Source organism: Sus scrofa, chromosome 13, assembly GCF_000003025.6.
Source record: "Sus scrofa isolate TJ Tabasco breed Duroc chromosome 13, Sscrofa11.1, whole genome shotgun sequence".
Taxonomy (NCBI): Eukaryota; Metazoa; Chordata; class Mammalia; order Artiodactyla; family Suidae; genus Sus; species Sus scrofa.
The window spans coordinates 124,962,412-124,981,934 of record NC_010455.5 but is presented as its reverse complement, the minus strand read 5'-3'; the positions used below and the strand labels follow the sequence as shown (position 1 = coordinate 124,981,934).

Below are 19,523 nucleotides of genomic sequence, written 5' to 3'. Positions count from 1 at the left end.
TGCTACTCAAAACTTAATAGCCATGGGACCTTGGGCTAGTCATTTAACCTCTGGAGAGTGTTACCCATAAAATGGGGGTGACCAGGGCAAAAGAAATAAAAATCAAAGGAATTTGACATTTAAAGGATCATTGAAGATTGCCTTGACCAAATGTCTCATTTAATAGATCAAATAGTGAAATCCAGAGAAGGAAATTTACTTACCCAGAGTCACACAGGACAGAGGAGAGAAAAGCCACATCAAGGCCTTCCATGTCTCAGCTCCCAGTCCAGTGTTTACTGTGACCTGCTAGACAATCTTTAAATCTCCTTCCATCTCTCAAAGCTGTTGACCTGCAGTTTTCTGAAGTTTTCTAAGTGCCCACAGCATGGACCACTTCTGGATTCTGAGACGCCTCTCTAGGGAAGAAAGGCGAAAACTGACCATGGCTAGAGGTAGGCCTGGCTAAAGATGGTCCAGGCCATGAGTGATTGGTTCAGGATGGTAAAGCCCCACATACAAAATAGTCCATACATGGCCCTGGCTACAAAAGGGTCAGAGGACCAATAGGCCAGACTAGAAAGCTTTAGGCCAAAGGTGACCCATTCCAAGCTTTCCCAGGCTAGCAGGGCCCCCGATGTAAAGTAGGGGTCCATGGTGGCATAATCTACAGTGGGTGAGATGTGAATTTCTCCCAGAGGATCTTTTCAACTGGCTGACCTGACCAGTCTCTCACTCTTGTCCCCGCTCCTCCCTCTCCTTACAGTGTGTGGTCAGCCCTCCCGCTCCCTGCCGAACCTGGTCAAGCGGATCATCGGAGGCCGGAACGCTGAGCCCGGCCTCTTTCCATGGCAGGCCCTGATCGTGGTGGAGGACACGTCGAGGGTGCCCAACGACAAGTGGTTTGGGAGCGGGGCCTTGCTCTCTGAGTCCTGGATCCTCACGGCAGCCCACGTGCTGCGCTCACAGCGCAGAGACAACACGGTGACGCCAGTCTCCAAGGAGCATGTCACCGTCTACCTGGGCCTGCATGACGTGCGCGACAAATCCGGGGCTGTCAACAGCTCAGCTGCCCGAGTGGTGCTCCACCCTGACTTTGACATCCAGAACTACAACCATGACATTGCTCTAGTGCAGCTGCAGGAGCCGGTGCCCCTGGGGCCGCACGTCATGCCCGTCTGCCTGCCGAGGCCTGAGCCCGAAGGCCCGGCGCCCCACATGCTGGGGCTGGTAGCTGGCTGGGGCATCTCCAATCCTAATGTGACAGTGGATGAGATCATCAGCAGCGGCACGCGGACCTTGTCAGATGTCCTGCAGTATGTCAAGTTACCCGTGGTGCCGCACGCCGAGTGCAAGACCAGCTACGAGTCCCGGTCAGGCAACTACAGCGTCACAGAGAACATGTTCTGTGCCGGCTACTATGAGGGCGGCAAGGACACGTGCCTAGGAGACAGCGGCGGGGCCTTTGTCATCCTTGACGACCTGAGCCAACGCTGGGTGGCTCAAGGCCTGGTGTCCTGGGGGGGCCCTGAAGAATGTGGCAGTAAGCAGGTGTATGGGGTCTACACCAAAGTCTCCAACTACGTGGACTGGGTGTGGGAGCAGATGGGCTCCCCTCCAGGCCTGGGGGAGCTCCAGGTGGAGCGGTGAGCCCTGACTTCCTTGGCCTCCAGCCCACCCAGCCCCTGCAAGGCTGCATCATACACTCCTGAGGATGGCATACTCCATGTTACTCATGAGACCAAATGGGATGGAACACGCTGCTTCCACCCTCCCAAGACAACCCCTGGGAGGCAGCAGAGTGGTATGGGAAAAAGGATCTATTCAGGAGACCTGGGTCCCTGGCCCTGGGCTGGTCCCTTCCCCTCCTGGGGCCTCACTCTCCCAGGAGCACAGCAACTCTTGGCCAACTCCCACTCCTCTCCTGGAGTGCCTACCCCAGGGGCCTCCTTCACTCCTTGCCGTTTGTCAAACCCATTGGTCCTACTATTGGCGTAACTGAGCTTACTGTTAGAAAATGTTTTCTAACCTAGAGCTGAGTCCATGTATTTTTTCCAATTCTACCCTCTGGGTACTTTCTAAGACCCTTTTTCTAGCAGAAACCACTCAGGTGTGGGGAGACAGGGATTCCACTCCAGAGGACCCTCTCTCTGAGTGTGATGCCCTGCAGGACTTTTGTCCCTGGATTTTTCTTCCAAAAGTTTCTTGTGATCCAAGCTGTATCCCTTCAGAATTTAAAGGAATTTAAAGGAACTTCAAAGGACAAAGAGAAAGCTGGGAAGTTCTGTGTTGACTGAGGGGAGGAGAAGAGCAGTGACAGTCTTCCCAACCCTGTTAAATCCCTACCATCAACTGAGAATGCATCATTTGGATCCATCTAACACTCTCAAGTTCCAGCTGATAACATGGGGTGTCCTGACAAGCATGAAGCAACCTTCCAGCCTTGAAGTGTGATATCTGAATAGGCTCCCTGGGCCCTAGCCCCAGGTGGGGGCTCAAATGGATTGTTTGGAGAAAGAGAAGTCTCACAGCTGCCCCTCTATGCCTCTGGGAAGGGAAATAGAAGAAGGGTGAGCTCAGGACATTGGTGTGACCATGTTCCACCAGATTGCCCACCGTGCCTGCAGCCTGAACTCCACAGGGAATCAACCCAGCATGGATGTTCAGAGGGATCCACTCCTCCAGTTTCCATGAGCCAGAGTCAAGGAAAGCAGAGACTTGATGGTGAAAGGCAGTGAGAAGGGACGGAGAGCCCAGAGTACTGGGTTATAGCCCCAGCTCTGCCCCCAACTGGCTGTGTAACATTTGACAAATGACTTTCCCTCTCTGGGCCTCAGTTTCCCCATCTGTAAAAGAAAGGCATCAGATCCCCCTCAGGGTCCTTCCAGCCCCAGCGTTCAGTGCTTCCATTGCTAGCAGCCTCTCCCTGGCGCTCACAGGGCTCATTGTCCTCCTTCTCCCAGGCTCCCTCTCCTGGGGACTCTCCACCAGAAAAAGGCACCCAGAGAAGCCCTGAGAGGGATTCCAAGGGAGCAACTGGGAAGTGTCCATCTTGCCAGTTGGATCCTGAAAGCACACTCCTATGTCTCTCAACAGTGCATGTAGAGGATACTATATTTTGTATATTTTATATCACAAGCTTCACTCCTCTGTAAGGGGCCTCTTCACTCTGTTTCTCCTGTCAGGGGACTAAAGTGGAAATAAACCCTCTGTGGATAACCAACAGCCTTTGTTTTGGGGTTTGGTTATTGTTGATGTTTGTTTTGACTTTTTGAAGAAAATCTGGCCCCTCATTAAGCTAAAATCTCTCCCATTGCAGAAAACGTAGACTTTCTGTCACCTGGACATCATCCAAGAACGGATGGTGAGCGATGGAGTTGGTTGTGGACGTGTGTCCTCTTAGAGGCTGCCTATCCCATCACAGAAATGCCTGCTATTTAAATTTTTCAAAGAATCCTCAAATAAGCAGGCAAGGTCATATGCACCTAGGCCTCACACAGGCAAAGGGAGTTCAACATCCTTAGAGGACTGGGGATTGCAGTATTATGGGAACTTGAGGAGGTGGGGTTTATACAGCTTTAGGGGATCTGGCTAGCTTTGCAGAGAGATTACAAAGCATGCACTGGGAGATGGGAGAGAAGAGGCAGAGCGGACAAAGATGGGGCAGGAAAGTGTGCCCTGAGTGGAATTTGGGCAGAAGGCACGAAGGGAGAATAGATAGAGTCTTGAAGGTCATTTTGTGTTTGTGCTCTGTCCTATAACCAGTGATTCTCTAATTTGGGATATGTCAAAATCGCCTGGGATGCTTGTTAGAAATGCAGATATCTGGGTCTCATCCATGGGAAATTCGGAATCAGCAGCATGATGAGGGAGTGGGGGATGGTGCTGAGCTACAGAGAGCAGTTGGGAAACTCCTAACCATTCTGGAAAGAGGTGGTGAAAACCCACCAGACCTAGGGCATGACAGTGTAGATGTGGGTAAGGGAGTTTGATAACATTTAAGTAGTACAAGCAGGGCTTGATGTTGAGGCATCAGGAACACTATGGATATAGAGATGTGGAGTGACACAGGCTAAACTGTTAGTGAGGACTCCCCATGTGACTTGCTCATGTTTTGCCTTTGCTTGGGGTTTGAAATGAAATTATCATGCTTTTTTATACCATCGGGACTAAAAGAAACCTGCATTATGCCTTACACTTTAAGTGTAGCCAGTTTCAAAGTTTATCATGTCTTGTGTTCCAATACATTTCAGATTTTTACTTTCCTCTAGGTATTTGGACTTTATGTTGGGATATATGGAGACACCAAGGTGTCATGAGGTTGCATGGAGAGCACATTGTGACACGGAGAGGAGAAGACACATACTCTCTGCTTCTCCTGGTGATTTTTTTTTTTTTAACCAGTTTAGTGGCTGATTGAATACAAGAGTTGAAGAAAAGGAAGGCAACAAGGATGTGGTCCTGCAGACATTAACAGGCATCTGGAATAACAAAGGGGAGACGGTGGTGAAGGGTGGAGACCAGAGCTTGGTTTGCTGTATATGAGGAAGCAATCCAGCTGGAGACATAAAAGAAGTTCAGAGGAGAGGGCAGATTAGAGACACTGCTCTGAAATTCATCAGGGTCTAAGTGGTCTGATGGCGTGGAAGGAGATGACGCTCTCTACTGGAAGTCTGCAGAAAAGAAAACAGGGCCCAGGACTGAACAAGGGAAACATCAGCAGGAAAGGCATAGAGAGAAGAAGAGAAACTCCAAGAAAGAGACAAAAAAGAGAAATCAGGAACACGAGAAGAGAAGAGTTACAGAAGCCAAGCAGGGAAAGTATCAAGAGGGATGAAGTGATCAAGAGTGCAGATGACAGATGACCCAGGACAGGCCAGAGGACTCCTCCAGGCTGGACCTTCCTGGGCATAGGGACCCAGCCTCTACTGTCAGCTCTGAGAGAGGATCCAGGGAGGAGGCTCGTGTGCATCTGAAGTTCCTGACCCTCCCTCCCCGTTTCTTTGTCCTCCTTGTCATCCTCCACCTCTTCCTCCTCCACCTCCTCCTCCTTCGTTCCCCCTTCCCACCCCTCTCTCCCACACACCCCTCCCTCCTTTTCTCTCTTTCTCTCTCCAGGCTTCTCCTGGGTTTTTAGCTCTTTCCTGAGGCAAAACACAGCCCTTACATTCTCCTTTCTCTTTGGCTCATATGCTCAGTTCTCCAGGTTTTGCTTCCTTGAAACCTACAAATCTTTTACTCTGACCTCAGAGTCTGACTCTTCAAATAAGTGTATTTTCAGGCTTTGGCATTTGCTTTGCTTTTTCAACAAGTCAAGGCTATTTCTAATCTCACCTAAAACAATGAGTGCGCCAGCTTTAATAGCGGGCAGCCAGAGGCAAGGAGTATTCCTAGTGATGAAGAATATATGAGATTAAATTTCACCATTAAATAATAAGTAAATATCACCTTTGAAGTTCCAGTTAAGGGCTCAGAACCATTGTATCTCCATCTATGATTATGGATCGATTAAATATCCAAATGTTCACTTTATTTCCAAGTTTTTACAGAGCATGGCACTTTCTTCTTTTGAGTTCACCTCCAAAGGACAGGAAAAAGTGTGAACACTGTCAACTCCTCTTTGGGAGAGAGGAGAGGAGAGACTGTGGAATGAATGAGAAGCAGGGAAAGTGGAAATCTGATTTTTAGGAAGAGAAGACTTGACCATGTTTGGAGACATAGACAAAGGAGATATGCAGGATAGAGGAGAGGGGTGCAAATCCTCAAAGCCAGGTACCCCAGATTTGGAAGTAAAAAGACCCAGGGCCCAGGGTTAGTTCTAAAGAGAAGAAAGTTTACACAGGGGGCAGATGGAGAGGAGAAATGGTTGGGGAGTTCCCACTCAGTGGACTCTGAGTACCTGCTGGGAATGGGACAGGATATTGACTTGAGCAGCTGGCTGAAGGCATTGGGATGAGATTGCTGGGAGGTGCTGCAGATCCAGGCAAGGTGGCAGCCCAGTCATCTATGGTTTCCCTCAGCCCTACTCAGCAGCATGGTGACAGCCACAAAGAAGGCAGATGATTGCTTGGATCCAGGGACTTGAGGTATGAGTGATATGGGAATCATGTAGCGAAGAGTTAGTTGTGCTGACCAGAGTGGGGAAAAGTCCTGAGATGGAAGTCAGGAGGCCTAGAGTTAGTCAATTCTCTCCTCTAGGCCTGTTTCTTTAGCTTCATTATGAGAGGGAGAGACTGGATGGTCTCCAAGAGCTATCCAGCTGTAAGTTCCAAGGTGTCTGTGTCTGTGAATCTAAGTCAGTAGAAACAAAATATAGAGCAGGCAGACACTTGTGAGGATCTTCAACCCCTCCACCCCCAGGCCCAAGGAAGGGCTTCTCCAGGGAGAAGAGATCCCTGTGGATAGAATGAAAATTGTTTATTTCAGGACCCTTCCATTTATCTGACCGAAATCAAACATAAACAGATTACAGGAGGAAAAAAAGAATAAAAAAGAGAGAAATAATTATAAGCTCACATAGTTGAAAAAGTTCATACCAGGTATGGTTAGATCAAGGGGCACAAATATTGAGATGATAATCTCTATCTTGCTTCATTTATCCTCTATCTCCACTTTTTTTTTTTTTTCCTGTTAGTGCCTCTTTCTTAGCAAATTTTCCATAAAGTGATCACTGGCAGATCTGTGCTTACAGTCAGCAGCTAGCAACCCCAGCAGAGAAGGATCTTCAAGCAAAATTCCCAAGGCAGGTTTTCATTGACCTGACCAAGGTTATATTCTCATTCCTGAGCAATCACTGTGACCAGAGTTTAAAAGGCTTTCATTAGTCAGGTCCAGGTCACATTCCTAGAACCAGAGGTAAGATCATTGGAATTCAGGCTAATATGGACAAGGGATAAGGGAAGAGTGGACCTCAGAGAAAAATTAGGTGGCTGTTACTGAAAGAGGCAATGGATGCTGGGAGATCAAAAATAGCAGATGCTCCTAACAGAGGGTGATGAGCTAGTAGTTCTGGCAAAGGGTAAGATGGAGCCCAGAGTATGATCTGACTTTCCCTCCCTTGGCTGCAGTGTGTGGGACCCCCAGGTTCTCCAGGAATCTGTTGGCCAGGATCTTCAATGGACACCCGGCCCAGAAGGGCACCACCCCCTGGATTGCCATGCTGTCACATCCGAATGGGCAGCCCTTCTGTGGAGGATCCCTTCTAGGTAAGGAGAAGGTGGAATGGGCGGGAGGCCAGGATTAGAGTGTAGGGTGGAAGGAAAGGGACCTGACCCTCTTCCTGGAGACTGACAATATGTCTTCACTGGGAATCTTTGGCACTGGTAGCAAGATCCAGAAGTACAAGGTGGTAGAAAGAGCCCTTAGCTGGAGCCAGGAGGCATGTGTTCTGTTCTGGCATTCCTTCAGTCACCACCTCCTGAGCGCTGGTCAGTCTCTGGCACTGAGGAGGGTCAGGAAGTCAGACCTTTAAACATGGGTTGCAACACTTACGCAGCTCAAAGTCAGGCTGTGCCAGGCTGTGCTATGGGACCAGCGAGAAACAGAAAACCCACTCTGGAGGAGTCAGAGAAGGGAGATTTACAAAGGCCTTGAATGTCATGCTTGGGAATTTAGATTTTATCCTGAATGCTGCTGCAGGTTTTTGGGTTTTTGTTTTCTTTTTGACCGTGCCTGCAACATGTTGAAGTTCCTGGGCCAGGGATCGAACCCGTGCCACAGCAGCAACCTGAGCCACAGCAGTGACAACACTGGATCCTTAACCCATTGAGCCACAAGGGAACTCCACCTGCAAGTTTATAAACATGTTCTGGAAAGTTCTCTCCTGAGAGCCTGGATTGAAAGAAGGGTGAATCTGGAAGCCAAGAGTCCAGTGAGGTGGCTATTGCAACAGTGGGGAGGGAAGTCATTAGCCTCAGAATGAGAATGGGGATGGGGAATAGAAATGAGGCAGATTCAAATCTATTGGTAAAATAGGACTGTCAGAATTTTGTAATGGACTGAATGTGGTTGAAAGTGGGAGTGAAGGCAAGAAAGAAATGGCTGCCACAGTTTGGTCCAGGTGATCTAAGGTCCAGCCCAGCTCTGACATCATAATAAAAATTAATAGCAATCTAGAGTCTGCTGACCCCATCAAAGACTAAGCAGGCATGGATGTGTCCACCTCCACCTGGGCAGCTCTGGGGCTACCCGCCCTGCCTGGCCCTGACCCACCTTCCTCTGGGGTATACTCAGTGAGGACATGTCCCCAGGAGACTCCCCGAGGGCAGTCACTGGGCCGGGCAAGGGTTGCAGTCCGGACATCCCAGGATGCATGACATGGTAACCCGAATGGGGGATTGATCCTTGAATCTCCACCAAGACAAAGATGAGCAGTCTCACTTTATGGAGCTTCCTCAAGTGCACAGAGAGTGAGCAAATGTTGGGCGGGGGAACAGCAGGGAGCAGGCAGCGGGGGTGGGGGGGGTGCTGAGAGTGAGAAGGGGTCAAGGGACAAAGGGGTTAGAAAGACAAAGATACATAGAAATCAAAAGAGAGACCTAGAAAATTAGAGGGAAGTGGAGAGAGATTAAGCAGAAAATAAAAGGAAACAAGTAGGAGTTCCCGTCATGCTACAGCTGAAAGGAATCCAACTAGAAACCAAACAAGAGGATGAGAATAGGGCATAAGATGGGGGGAGACCGGGATGGGGGTGGGGGAGGAAAAATTGGGGGAGTGGGAGAGGAAGAGGGAGAGGGGGAGAATCCTGAAAGGTAGAAAAGCAGAGAGAACCCAGAAGAGAAGAAAGCTTCAGAAGAGAAGCAGAGAGAAGGGAGGAGTAGACAGGGAGAGGGAAAGGGGGCAAAGACATTTCTGATTTTGTTAGCATGGGAGTAAAAAGAGGGACTGTGTGCCCACGGTTTTAAGAGTTAGATTCATTTTCTGAAGCCTTGATTGTTTAAGTGTGATGATGTTCAGGGCTCATCTGCTTCTATTGCATGTGTATTCCTACTTCTCTACTTCAGCCAAGCTACAAGATCGCACACACTTAGCCCTCCCACAGCTCTCCTCTCCTAGAGTCTCTCTCCTCCTGTTGTTAATTTTATAGAAGGAGGAAAGGGTGGGAGAAGGCAGGAGAAGCAGAGAAGGAGCTGAGAAACAGAGGGACATGCCCATTTAGTGCCTGCCTGGAAGCCTGAGCAGAGGGGCTAGGGCTCAGGGACTCAGTGTTTGAAGAGCTGGGAGGAAAAGCTGTGTCCTTAGACTCGCCATTGCACATCCTAGTTCAATCTAAGAGCTCTGTTCTAAAGCAGGCTCCCTAATCTGGGTATCTCGTCACACTTTATCCACCTGGAAAATTAGCCGACAGCTCCTGGCTGTGGAGAAAGATCAAAAATGCCATGGCGGGGGGGGGAGTTCCTGCTATAGCACAGTGGGGTAATGACCTGAATCTGATCAGTGGCATTGCTGGTTTGATCCATGGTGCATGGGTTAAGGATCCAGCTTTGCCACAGCCATGTCATAGGTGGCAGGTGCAGTTCTGATTTGATCCCTGGTCTGGAACTTGCATATCCTGTGGGTGTAGCCAAAAAAAAAAAAAAAATATATGTTGCCAGGGCAAAGAGGGTGGCATGCTTAGACCTCTATCCAGAAGGCAGTAGCCAGAGCACAGAGGTGCTCCTGAGAAGGCCAAGTGGAGACTGGGACCTGCTCCAGAAAGGAACTCTGCTCTGAACTGTGAACTCTACCCTCATACCCAACCCGTCCTAAAGTGCTGGTACATTTCTTTTTGCTTGGCTCACCCCAGTATATCTCTGGGCTCCCCTATTTATGAGTTTGTCCTCTGTTCCACCTTAAGGATAAACTCAAGCCTGACCCTATATTAAGCAAAGGACAAGAACCTGTCCATCAAGGGAAAAAACCAAGATAAAGGAGATGTGCTAAGTTGACCATCAGGAGACCGAGGGCCTGGCCCTGGCCCTGTCACCAACCTTCAGGGTGGCCCAGACATCCCAGCTCTCCTCCAGGCCTCAGAATCCATATCTATAAAATGAGAGGTTTGGATCAGAACAATGGTTCTCATCCCTGGTGATGTAGAATAATCTGGGGAACTTATTTATTTATTTATAATTTTGGGGGGCTGCGTCTATGGCATGTTGATGTTTCCAGGCCAGGGGTCACACCTGTGCCATAGCAGTGACCCAAACCACTTCAGTGACAACATTGGATCCTTAACCCACTATGCTACAAGGGAACTCCTCTGGGGAACTTCTAAAGTGTATTTGTACCTGGGTCTCACTTTCATAGCTTAGATGGTCAGCTTCAGGCTTAGGCCCTAGTTTGGGGGGGGGTGTTTGTTTTTAATTCCACAAATGATTCTAAATATGCACCCAAAGTTGAGAAGCACCATGTAGAACAGTGCTTTTCAAACTTTAATATGCATAGAGATGACTCGGAGAGCTTATTAAAATCCTCAGAGTTTACTACCAATCGCAGATTCTGATTCAGTAGACCTCAGGTGGGGCCTGAGATTCTGCATTTCCAAGAAGCACCCAGGTGAGGCTGATGCTGGTCCAGGGACCACATCTTGAGTAACAAAGCCCTAGAGGGCAGCCAGTGAGCACAAAGTATTTTGTGGGCACCCTGAGGTGTCTGGAGCTCACCAAACCCATGGGTTTAAGGGAGCCCTAAAATTATCTTTAAAACATTAAGTTTTGACCTGAGTTGGAAAGGACAGATGAAATCACAGATTCAGCTCCTCATCTTCAGGTGAGAATCATATGGGTTTCTGATGTGGAGATGTGAAATGCAAGGGAGAGGGGTGCCAAAGAAGAGGAGTGGTCCGAAGGCCCTCAGCTCAAGGCAGTGGGAGGCAGGACAAGGCCAAGCCAGACAGTGATGTGTATAATTCTATTCTCAGGCTCCAAATGGATTGTGACCGCAGCTCACTGCCTCCACCAGTCACTGGGTTCAGAGGACCCGACTGTACATGTTTTGGACTTGCTCAGCCCCTCTGTCTTCAGAATCATCATGGGTGAGTGAAGGGCAAGCTGATTCCTGAAGCCAGCTGTGATTCTGGGGAGGGGGGTGACTACTGACCCAAGCATCAGAGCAGTTGCCTGAGATGAAGGATGAGCCGGGACTGGAGTCCAGGGACTTGCTTCTAAGCCCAAGACTGTGATTCTCAGGTGGTAGGACGATGAGCGAGTCACTGCACATGAGGCCTCAGTTTTTATAATAAAGCACCCCATCTGGATAATCTCCAAAGAGGCCTCAGGCTTCTATGAATCTTTGGTTTCAAGTGGATCAGACACAAACAATCCAAGCTTCCTCTCTCCTTTGTACAATCAAGACCACCAGCTGACTCAGTTTACTTCAGCATATATTTACATCCTGACACTATGCCAGGATCTAGAGGCCCGAGTTTCTGCACACAAGGACTTAGAGTCTAATAAAGGAATAAAACATGGGCACAGATACCTCTAATATAAAGGAAGAAGCAGTGAGTTCTATTAGAGGAACGAGTAAAGTGCCATGGGAGTTCTTCTAACTAAAGGATCTAACTCATGAATCTGAGAGTTTTCATGGAGGAGACAACACATGACCTAGACAAGAAAGGGTATTTATATAGTTTGAACCATGTGGCAGTGGGCATTGAGATGAGTATTATAAGGCAATGGGATAAAATCATGAAGACAGACAGAGGTTGGAGACCATGAGAATATGTGGGGAAGGGCAGGTAGGGTGGGATTGCTTGGAAAGGGTAAATGAAGGGCAGGAAAGGGGTTAAGGCTAGAAACATGGGCTGGATGGGACGGGGCTGACAGGGAACAAGGTATGTTCTTGCCCTCCATGCTTCCATTGCCCTCATGCCTCTCATGCCTTCTCCTTGCCTAGGCAAGCACTGGAGGCGCCGTTCAGATGAGAATGAACAGAGCTTCACTGCCAAACAGATCTTCCTCCATCCCCAGTATAATCCCACCACGTTCGAGAATGATGTGGCTCTGGTGGAGCTGTCAGAGAGCCCGGTGCTGAATGACTTCGTGATGCCCATCTGTCTGCCCCAGGGGCCACCACAGCAAGGTACCCTTCCCCACCCATGATCCCACCTCTGCAGAGCACCTGGTGCCTCCACAGGGACCTCTTCTCCAGCATTGATTAGGCTCTGGTGCCAATTGAGCCAGCTGATGGTGTCTTCATGATTCCTCAGCTGCCTCCTCTAAAACAGCTAAGTCAGAACTGGTTCCAAGGTGGCACAGGTAGGCTTGATCAGTACCACAAGCACTATATCCATCAGGATCCAGACAGGAACACAGAAACCAAAATAGTTATTATAACAGAGACAATCTAATGTAGGGTATTGGAGGACTGGAGAAGTAGAGGGAAATGCTGAGATAATAGAGATAGCACTTGCAGGAAGAAACCACCACTCCTGGAGCTGGAGGAACAAAAGGAAGAAGTTGGGGTTATAAAGCCAATAAGCTTGGACAGGGGCCCTGGAAAGCAGGAACTCGGACTCTGCAGAAGAGGCCTTGTGCTGGTGGTGCTAGGGAGAATAGCGGGAACCAACCACCACTGCTGGGGTGAGGAACCATTGGTAGGGTGATGCCAATGGTAACGCCAAGCTTCCTGGAAGTGCCCTTTATTTTCAGGAATGCCCCCCACAAAGCAGATCTGCCATTTCAGACTCTCACCCGCAGCATCACAAAATAGAGTATAGAGGAATATTTTTGCAGCTGAGGGCCAGGAGATTAATAACCAGAAGTCTCAAATCCCATGCTGCCATTTCCTAGCAGGCCAACTTGAGAAAGTTGCTGAAGCTCAAGCCCCTTCCCTCTACACTGAGAATAATACCCCATAGATGGTTGTGATGTTTAAATGAAATGATAATCAAATATATTCAACAAAGAATAAGAATACAACCCAGTGCAGTTGGATTTCATTTCATCCTGTTCTAAATTCAGTGGTGCCATGTCACAGCTAACCTCCTTTCATTCAAAGATGTTATATTAAAAGTGACTTAATGGAATCTGAGACGTATTCAGGGGAAGTCAGCCGACAGGAAAGGCACAGGTATGGTTCTGATCCATCAACTGGCATACACCTACCATGTACCACTTAACTTAAATCAATTAATTTATGTGCTACTTATAAAACCCTTGTGAGTTGGTATTCTAGTCCCATTTTCCAGAGGATAAAGCTGAGGCTCAGCAAGGTGAAGTGACTTACCCAGGATTCAGCATATGAGAAGTAGATCTTAAATTTCTCATTATGGCTTAGTCATTAATGAACCCAACTAGTATGCATGAGGATGCTAGTTTGATCCCTGGCCTTTCTCAGTAGGTTAAGGATCTGGCATTGCCATGAGCTGTGGTATAGGTCGAAGACATGGCTCAGATCCCACATGGCTGCGGGGTGGGCCAGCGGCTACAGCTCTGATTGGACCCCTAGGCTGGGAACCTCCATATGGCCAGTTTAAAGCCCAGTGCTGTTTTCAGTATCTAGTCTCTTTTTCAAAGGAAGAATAAGTGCCTATCAGTGATCAACCCACTTCCTCATCACCTTGAGATTTGCCAGCTTCATGGACTTCTAGAATATCAGAGTTGGGAGGGGTTTTACCAAGTCTTTTCTCTTCATTTTATGGATGGGGAAACTAAGGCTCAGAAGCAGAGGCAGCATAGCATATTATGGGGCTAGGCTGGACTTTGTATTTATTCACAGCTAATTGAGCAGTTACTATGTATCAGCACTACTGTAGGCATGGGGGATATATCACTCATTAAGATAGATGAGACTACTACTGTCATGGAGCGTAGGTTCTAAGCTAGTTGGGAGTGGGAGAGAATAGACAAGTAAACAAATAAACCAGCTAATGTTATAGAAACAAATGCCCAAACCCCTGTTGCAGATAACCTACAACCCAGTGTTTTCCTTCCCAGAATGCTGCTGCTCTCTGAGAGGTCAAACCCAGCCCTTCCCCCACAGGATGATGGGGCTGCAAGATGCGACCCTTTGAAAACCCCATAGACAACCTCTCTGCTCTCACTGTGTCTTCTCTCCTCTAGGAGCCATGGTCATCGTCAGTGGCTGGGGGAAGCAGTTCTTGCAAAGGTTCCCAGAGACCCTGATGGAGGTGAAGTTCAATTTATACCCTTCAGAGACTGACACCTCTACCCTGCATTAGACTTTCCTGAACCATAGTGCCCCTCAGGGGTTTGGAGGCTTGGGCAGAGGGCGGGTGAAAGTCATACCAGGAGCCCTGACTCAGCTTCAAAGTTAAATGAGACTTTAAATCCCAACAAGCTTGATCTCTTTGTTCTACACGTCATAGGGCTCTAGTCTGTAAACATTGTTCAGTGTTTCTGTAGCTCATTAAAGGCTCAATTTATGGAAGTTCTTCCAGAAAACAGCAGGCTTACACCCCAAAAAGTGATCCACCTACACTCCATGAAGACTTATATAACAGAGTAACCGAGAATGGGTCAAGGAAGGGGCTTTAAAAGCTGCAGTCCTTGCAGCAATGAACTTGACTATTGCATTTGGAAGTTGACATTCTTGTCACTTCAGAAAAGAACAGTAAACCGGGAGTAAGGAGCCATGATTCCAAGTTTTGGCTTCTGGGAATCTGCTGGGTGATCTTAAATAAGTCACCTTGCCTCTCTAGGCCACAGTGCAGTATCTCAAGATGTGAAGTCAGGGGCAACACTAGATGTCCTCCAAGAGCTGCTTGGCCTGGACTTTACCAGGTCTGTGATGCCACAGCTAGTTTCTAAACTCCTCGGCATTCATTCTTTTAATGTACCTTGAAATTTTGGATTTGCAGCAACAATTCATCCCTTCAATCATTAACTCTCAAGTGTTTATTTTGTGCTTCCCATGTACTAGACATTTTTTTAACTACTAGATATGTTGGAGGCGGGTGTAGGTGTTAAGAGGACAGAGATCTGGCCCTCGGCCTCCTTTGGCTTACAGTCAAGTGGGATAGACAGAAAGAAGTTAGTGTAATCAGTGGAATGAGGAAGGGGTACAGGATACTCCGAAATATACAACAAGGCTCTGACCCTGCCTCAGGTGTTAAGAAGGCATATGCAATGGAATACTATTCAACCATAAAAAGAAGGAAATTCTTTTTTTTTGTTTTTTGTCTTTTTGCCATTTCTTGGGCCGCTCCTGCGGCATATGGGAGGTTCCCAGGCTAGGGGTCTAATCGGAGCTGTAGCCGCCAGCCTACACCAGAGCCACAGCAACGCAGGATCCGAGCCGCGTCTGCGACCTACGCCACAGCTCACGGCAACGCCGGATCGTTAACCCACTGAGCAAGGGCAGGGATCGAACCCGCAACCTCATTGTTCCTAGTCGGATTCGTTAACCACTGCGCCACGACGGGAACTCCCAGGAAGGAAATTCTAATACTACTCAGCCATAAAAAAAGAACAAAATAATGCCATCTGCAGCAACATGAATGGAACTAGAGACTCTCATACTAAGTGAAGTAAGTCAGAAAGAAAAAGACAAATGCCGTATGATTTCACTTATATCTTGAACCTAATATATAGCACAAATGAACCTTTCCACAAAAAAGAAAATCGTGGACATGGATAACAGACTTGTGGTTGCCAAGAGGGAGGGAAGGGAGTAGGAAGGACTGGGAATTTGGGGTTAATAGATGCAAACTATAGCCTTTGGAGTGGGTAAGCAATGGGATCCTGTTGTATAGCACTGGGAACTGTGTCTGATCATTTGTGATAGAGCATGATAATGTGAGAAAAAAGAATATATATATGTATGTGTGACTGGGTCACCTTGCTGTGCAGCAGGAAATTGACAGAACACTGTAAATCAGCTATAATGGAAAACAATAAAAATCATTATAATCTAAAAAAAAAAAAAAAAAAGAAGAAGAGCTTCCCAGAAATTGGCACTTAAATGATGCATAAGCAATGGATAGATATTAGTTGGGCACTCCACAGCTTGCTGAGGACATGTGCTCATGTCCCCCCTGCCTGACTTCCTCTATCCACTTCTTTGGGAAGGCCACAGCCCCAAAGGGATTGAATGCCCCTGGTGCCCTCCCAGCAAGAGCCAACAGTAATTGTGCTTTCGAAGGATGTGACCCACTCAGTTCTTGGTTTGGCTGAATAAGACTCAAATGTTTCCTCTTTTTACTCTGGACATGTACTCCAACATTTACTCCCAGGCTGAATCAAGGACACTAATAATCAAAATACCTTCCCTTTATGTATCAGTGTATTACCTCAATTCAAAATAATATTTCCTGAGTACTGACTATTTCCCAAGCTATGTTAAGACAGAAATGGACCACATACAGACCAAGTATCTGGAGGTGCACGCTGTAGTAGGGGAGAACGTAAGTGATGCTTGCTGCCAGGTGGCCCATGCTAACCCCTATACCACCTGCTATTAATGCAGTGTTTGTAGTTTACAGAGCATCTGCTCCTTCATCTCCTTTTTGCACAATAACCCCATGTGATTAGTATGCCAAATACTGTGACTCTCATTTTTCCAGTCAGAAGATAGAGTCTCAGAGGTCTGAAAAAACAGTGATTAAGCCACATGCCCTAAATCCTACCACCAGTAATAGTAGGGGTGAGGAAAAGAAGACTGCCCATAGGTTTTATATATTCTGCTATCTTTGAAATAATGCATGTGCTAATAAGCAAGTATCATTATCTCTATTTTACAGATGAGAAAACTGAGGCCCAGAGAGGGCAAATGACATGCACAGGGTCACACAGCAAGTTCATGACTAAGGCTGTCCCAGAACATGAATCTCCTGATTCTCCTTTTAATGTTCCTTCACCTGTACCATAGGACAGTTTCTGAGGCCAGGTCTAAAGCACACTCAGGCTCATCCAGGAAGAGGATGGAGAGGAGTCAGCTCTAGGGGAGTCAGACAGAGCTGCACATCCAGGAGTGGAACTAACAATGGTCTTGTGTTCCAGATCGAAATCCCAATTGTTGATCACCGCATCTGCCAGGAGGCCTATGCCCCATTGAAGAAGAAAGTGACCCGAGATATGATCTGTGCTGGGGAAAAGGAAGGTAAGTGAAGAGGACGGCACACACCAGGGCACCAGCAGCCAGGGAGCGGGCAGATCCCAGCAGTGTAAGGGCTGGGGAGCTCAGAGCTGGTGGTCTGAGCAGAGGAGGAAGGGGAGGAGCGAAGCAGAGGAGGGGGAGGAAGGTCATAAGGAGAAGGATTCCACTGAAGGAGCTACATTAGAGAGAGGAGTGCTAAGTAATGAATTTCCATAATTCCCTTCTCCCAGCCCAACTTTCCTCATATGAAATGAGTCTTGAACCTATTCTTTCTAAAATCTCAGCTCTGACAACCACTCAGAGCCCAGGTTTGAGTCCAGTGGTGTGCTGCGCCTCCTGGTGCCCAATCCTCTGAAGTGCAAGTCAGTTGTGGGGAGAAGGCAGTGCCTCTGGATTTGGGGCTAGGGAAGGAGACACTTTAACCTGCATCACTTCTTCCTCTAGGGGGGAAGGATGCCTGTGCAGGTGACTCTGGAGGTCCCATGGTGACCCTGGATAGAGAGAGTGGCCAGTGGTACCTGGTGGGCACAGTGTCCTGGGGCGTGGACTGTGGAAAGAAGGACCGCTATGGAGTGTATTCCTACATCTTCTACAACAAGGACTGGATCCAGAGGGTCACTGGGATGAGGAACTGAATTCAGCTCCTCACCACTCGCCTCACCTGTGCATGGTCAGTCAGCAGCAGAGGCTAATTATCTGATGCAAGAGGCCCCTCCCACTCACCCACCTCATGCAGCCTGTCTATTACTGGCCAGTAAAGCAGGTATCACAGTCCCCTTCTCACTCTCTTTAAAGAGGCAGAATAGCAGAGTGGTCAGAATCCAGGTTAGATCACTTACTAGCTTTGCAATGCTGGACAGGTGACTTCACCGCTTTGAGCCCGAGATTCTTCATCTATATTATAGAAATGGCATACCTTACCTACCTCATAAAAGTCTGATGGGGATCAAATTAATTAATATATACATAGCACTTAGCACAGTGCAGTCAAAAACTAAGTGCTCAATAAATGTGACTTAGCAGAAGGCCAGTGTGTCTACCAGACCCATTACATTCTCTTACAAATCCTGGCTGGGCCTTAGGGCTGATCACTGTGCACCCTTCCCCTCAACCTTGGCCATCTCCCTAATCTGACCCCAAATGCTCTATACTTCTTTGCTACCAGGCTTTCCCCAATTCCAATCCCCACCCTGCATTAAAAAGTAAAAAAGACAAAATTCTTAGTTTGTGGCATGTCACATAGTGATGCACTTATGACCAGAAGCTAGACCCCAAACTATGAGAATGCCTGAAGGAAGCAGGGGCAGGGAGTAGGGAGACTTGGAATATTGAATTAGGATGTCAGACACCAAGTTCTAAACCAACTCTGCCCCCAGCTTCCTGTGACTCTGCACAAAGCTCTTCCCCTCATTTCAAAGGAACCTCCCAGCCCTGATAATCTAAGATCAAACAAAGTCATTTCTCCCTGATGAGATGACTTAAGGCCAAAGTAATCGAAAGGCAAAAACTTCATGAGGTTCAATACAGCTTTTTGTATTATTATTATTATTTTATTATTTTATTTTTTTATTTTTAATATGGATTTTCTCTTTTTTTAAATTTTTTATTACTCAAATGAATTTATCACATCTGTAGTTGTACAATGATTATAACAATCTGATTTCACAGGATTTCCATCCCACAGCCCAGGCACATCCCCCCACCCCCCAAACTGTCTCCTCCAGAGACCATAAGTTTTTCAATGTCTGTGAGTCAGCATCTGTTCTGCAAAGAAGTTCCGTCTGTCCTTTTTTCAGATTCCACATGTCAGTGAAAGCATTGGATGTTGGTGTCTCATTGTATGGGTGACTTCACTTAGCATGATAGTTTCTAGGTCCATCCATGTTGCTAAAAATGCTGGTATTTCATTCTTTTTAATGGCTGAGTAATATTCCATTGTGTATATGTACCACCTCTTCTTGATCCACTCCTCTGTTGATGGACATTTAAGTTGTTTCCATGTCTTGGCTATTGTAAATAGTGCTGCAATGAACATTGCAGTACATGTGTCTTTGCGAGTCGTGGTTTTCTCTGGATAGATGCCCAGGAGTGGGATTGCTGGATCAAACGGTAGTTCTATGTTTAGTTTTCTGAGGAATCTCCATACTGCTTTCCACAGAGGTTGCACCAATTTACAATCCCACCAACAGTGTACTAGTGTTGCTTTTTCTCCACACCCTCTCCAGCACTTATTGTTTGTAGACTTTTGGATGATGGCCATTCTGGCTAGTGTAAGGTGGTACCTCAGAGTGGTTTTGATTTGCATCTCTCTAATATTGAGTGATGTTGACTATCTTTTCATGTGTTTTTTTTTTTTTTGCCATCTGTGTGTCTTCTTTGGAGAATTGTCTGTTCAGATCTTCTGCCCATTTTTTGATGGGTTGTTAGTTTCTTTGATATTGAGCTGTGGGAGGTGTTTATAAATTTTGGAAATTAATCCCTTGTCCGTCGATTCATTTGCAAATATT

The 19,523-nt window shown here is 47.3% G+C and overlaps 1 protein-coding gene across 11 annotated transcripts in view; it reads left to right on the top strand.

Annotated features, from left to right (window-relative positions):
• The window catches only part of MASP1 (mannan binding lectin serine peptidase 1), an 89,972-nt gene that overhangs the window by 46,506 nt on the left and 23,943 nt on the right, over positions 1-19,523 (top strand). For 3 of the 11 annotated variants that reach the window (XR_002337460.1, XR_001304500.2, XM_013990145.2), the window contains exons 11-15: positions 7,047-7,184; positions 10,877-10,990; positions 11,854-12,039; positions 14,022-14,089; positions 16,920-17,019. Coding sequence is in view for 6 of the 11 variants with exons in the window: in XM_013990145.2 (XP_013845599.1) it covers positions 7,047-7,184; positions 10,877-10,990; positions 11,854-12,039; positions 14,022-14,089; positions 16,920-17,019 (606 nt within the window). In the remaining 5 variants the exon portion in view is untranslated. 11 annotated transcript variants of the gene reach the window in all.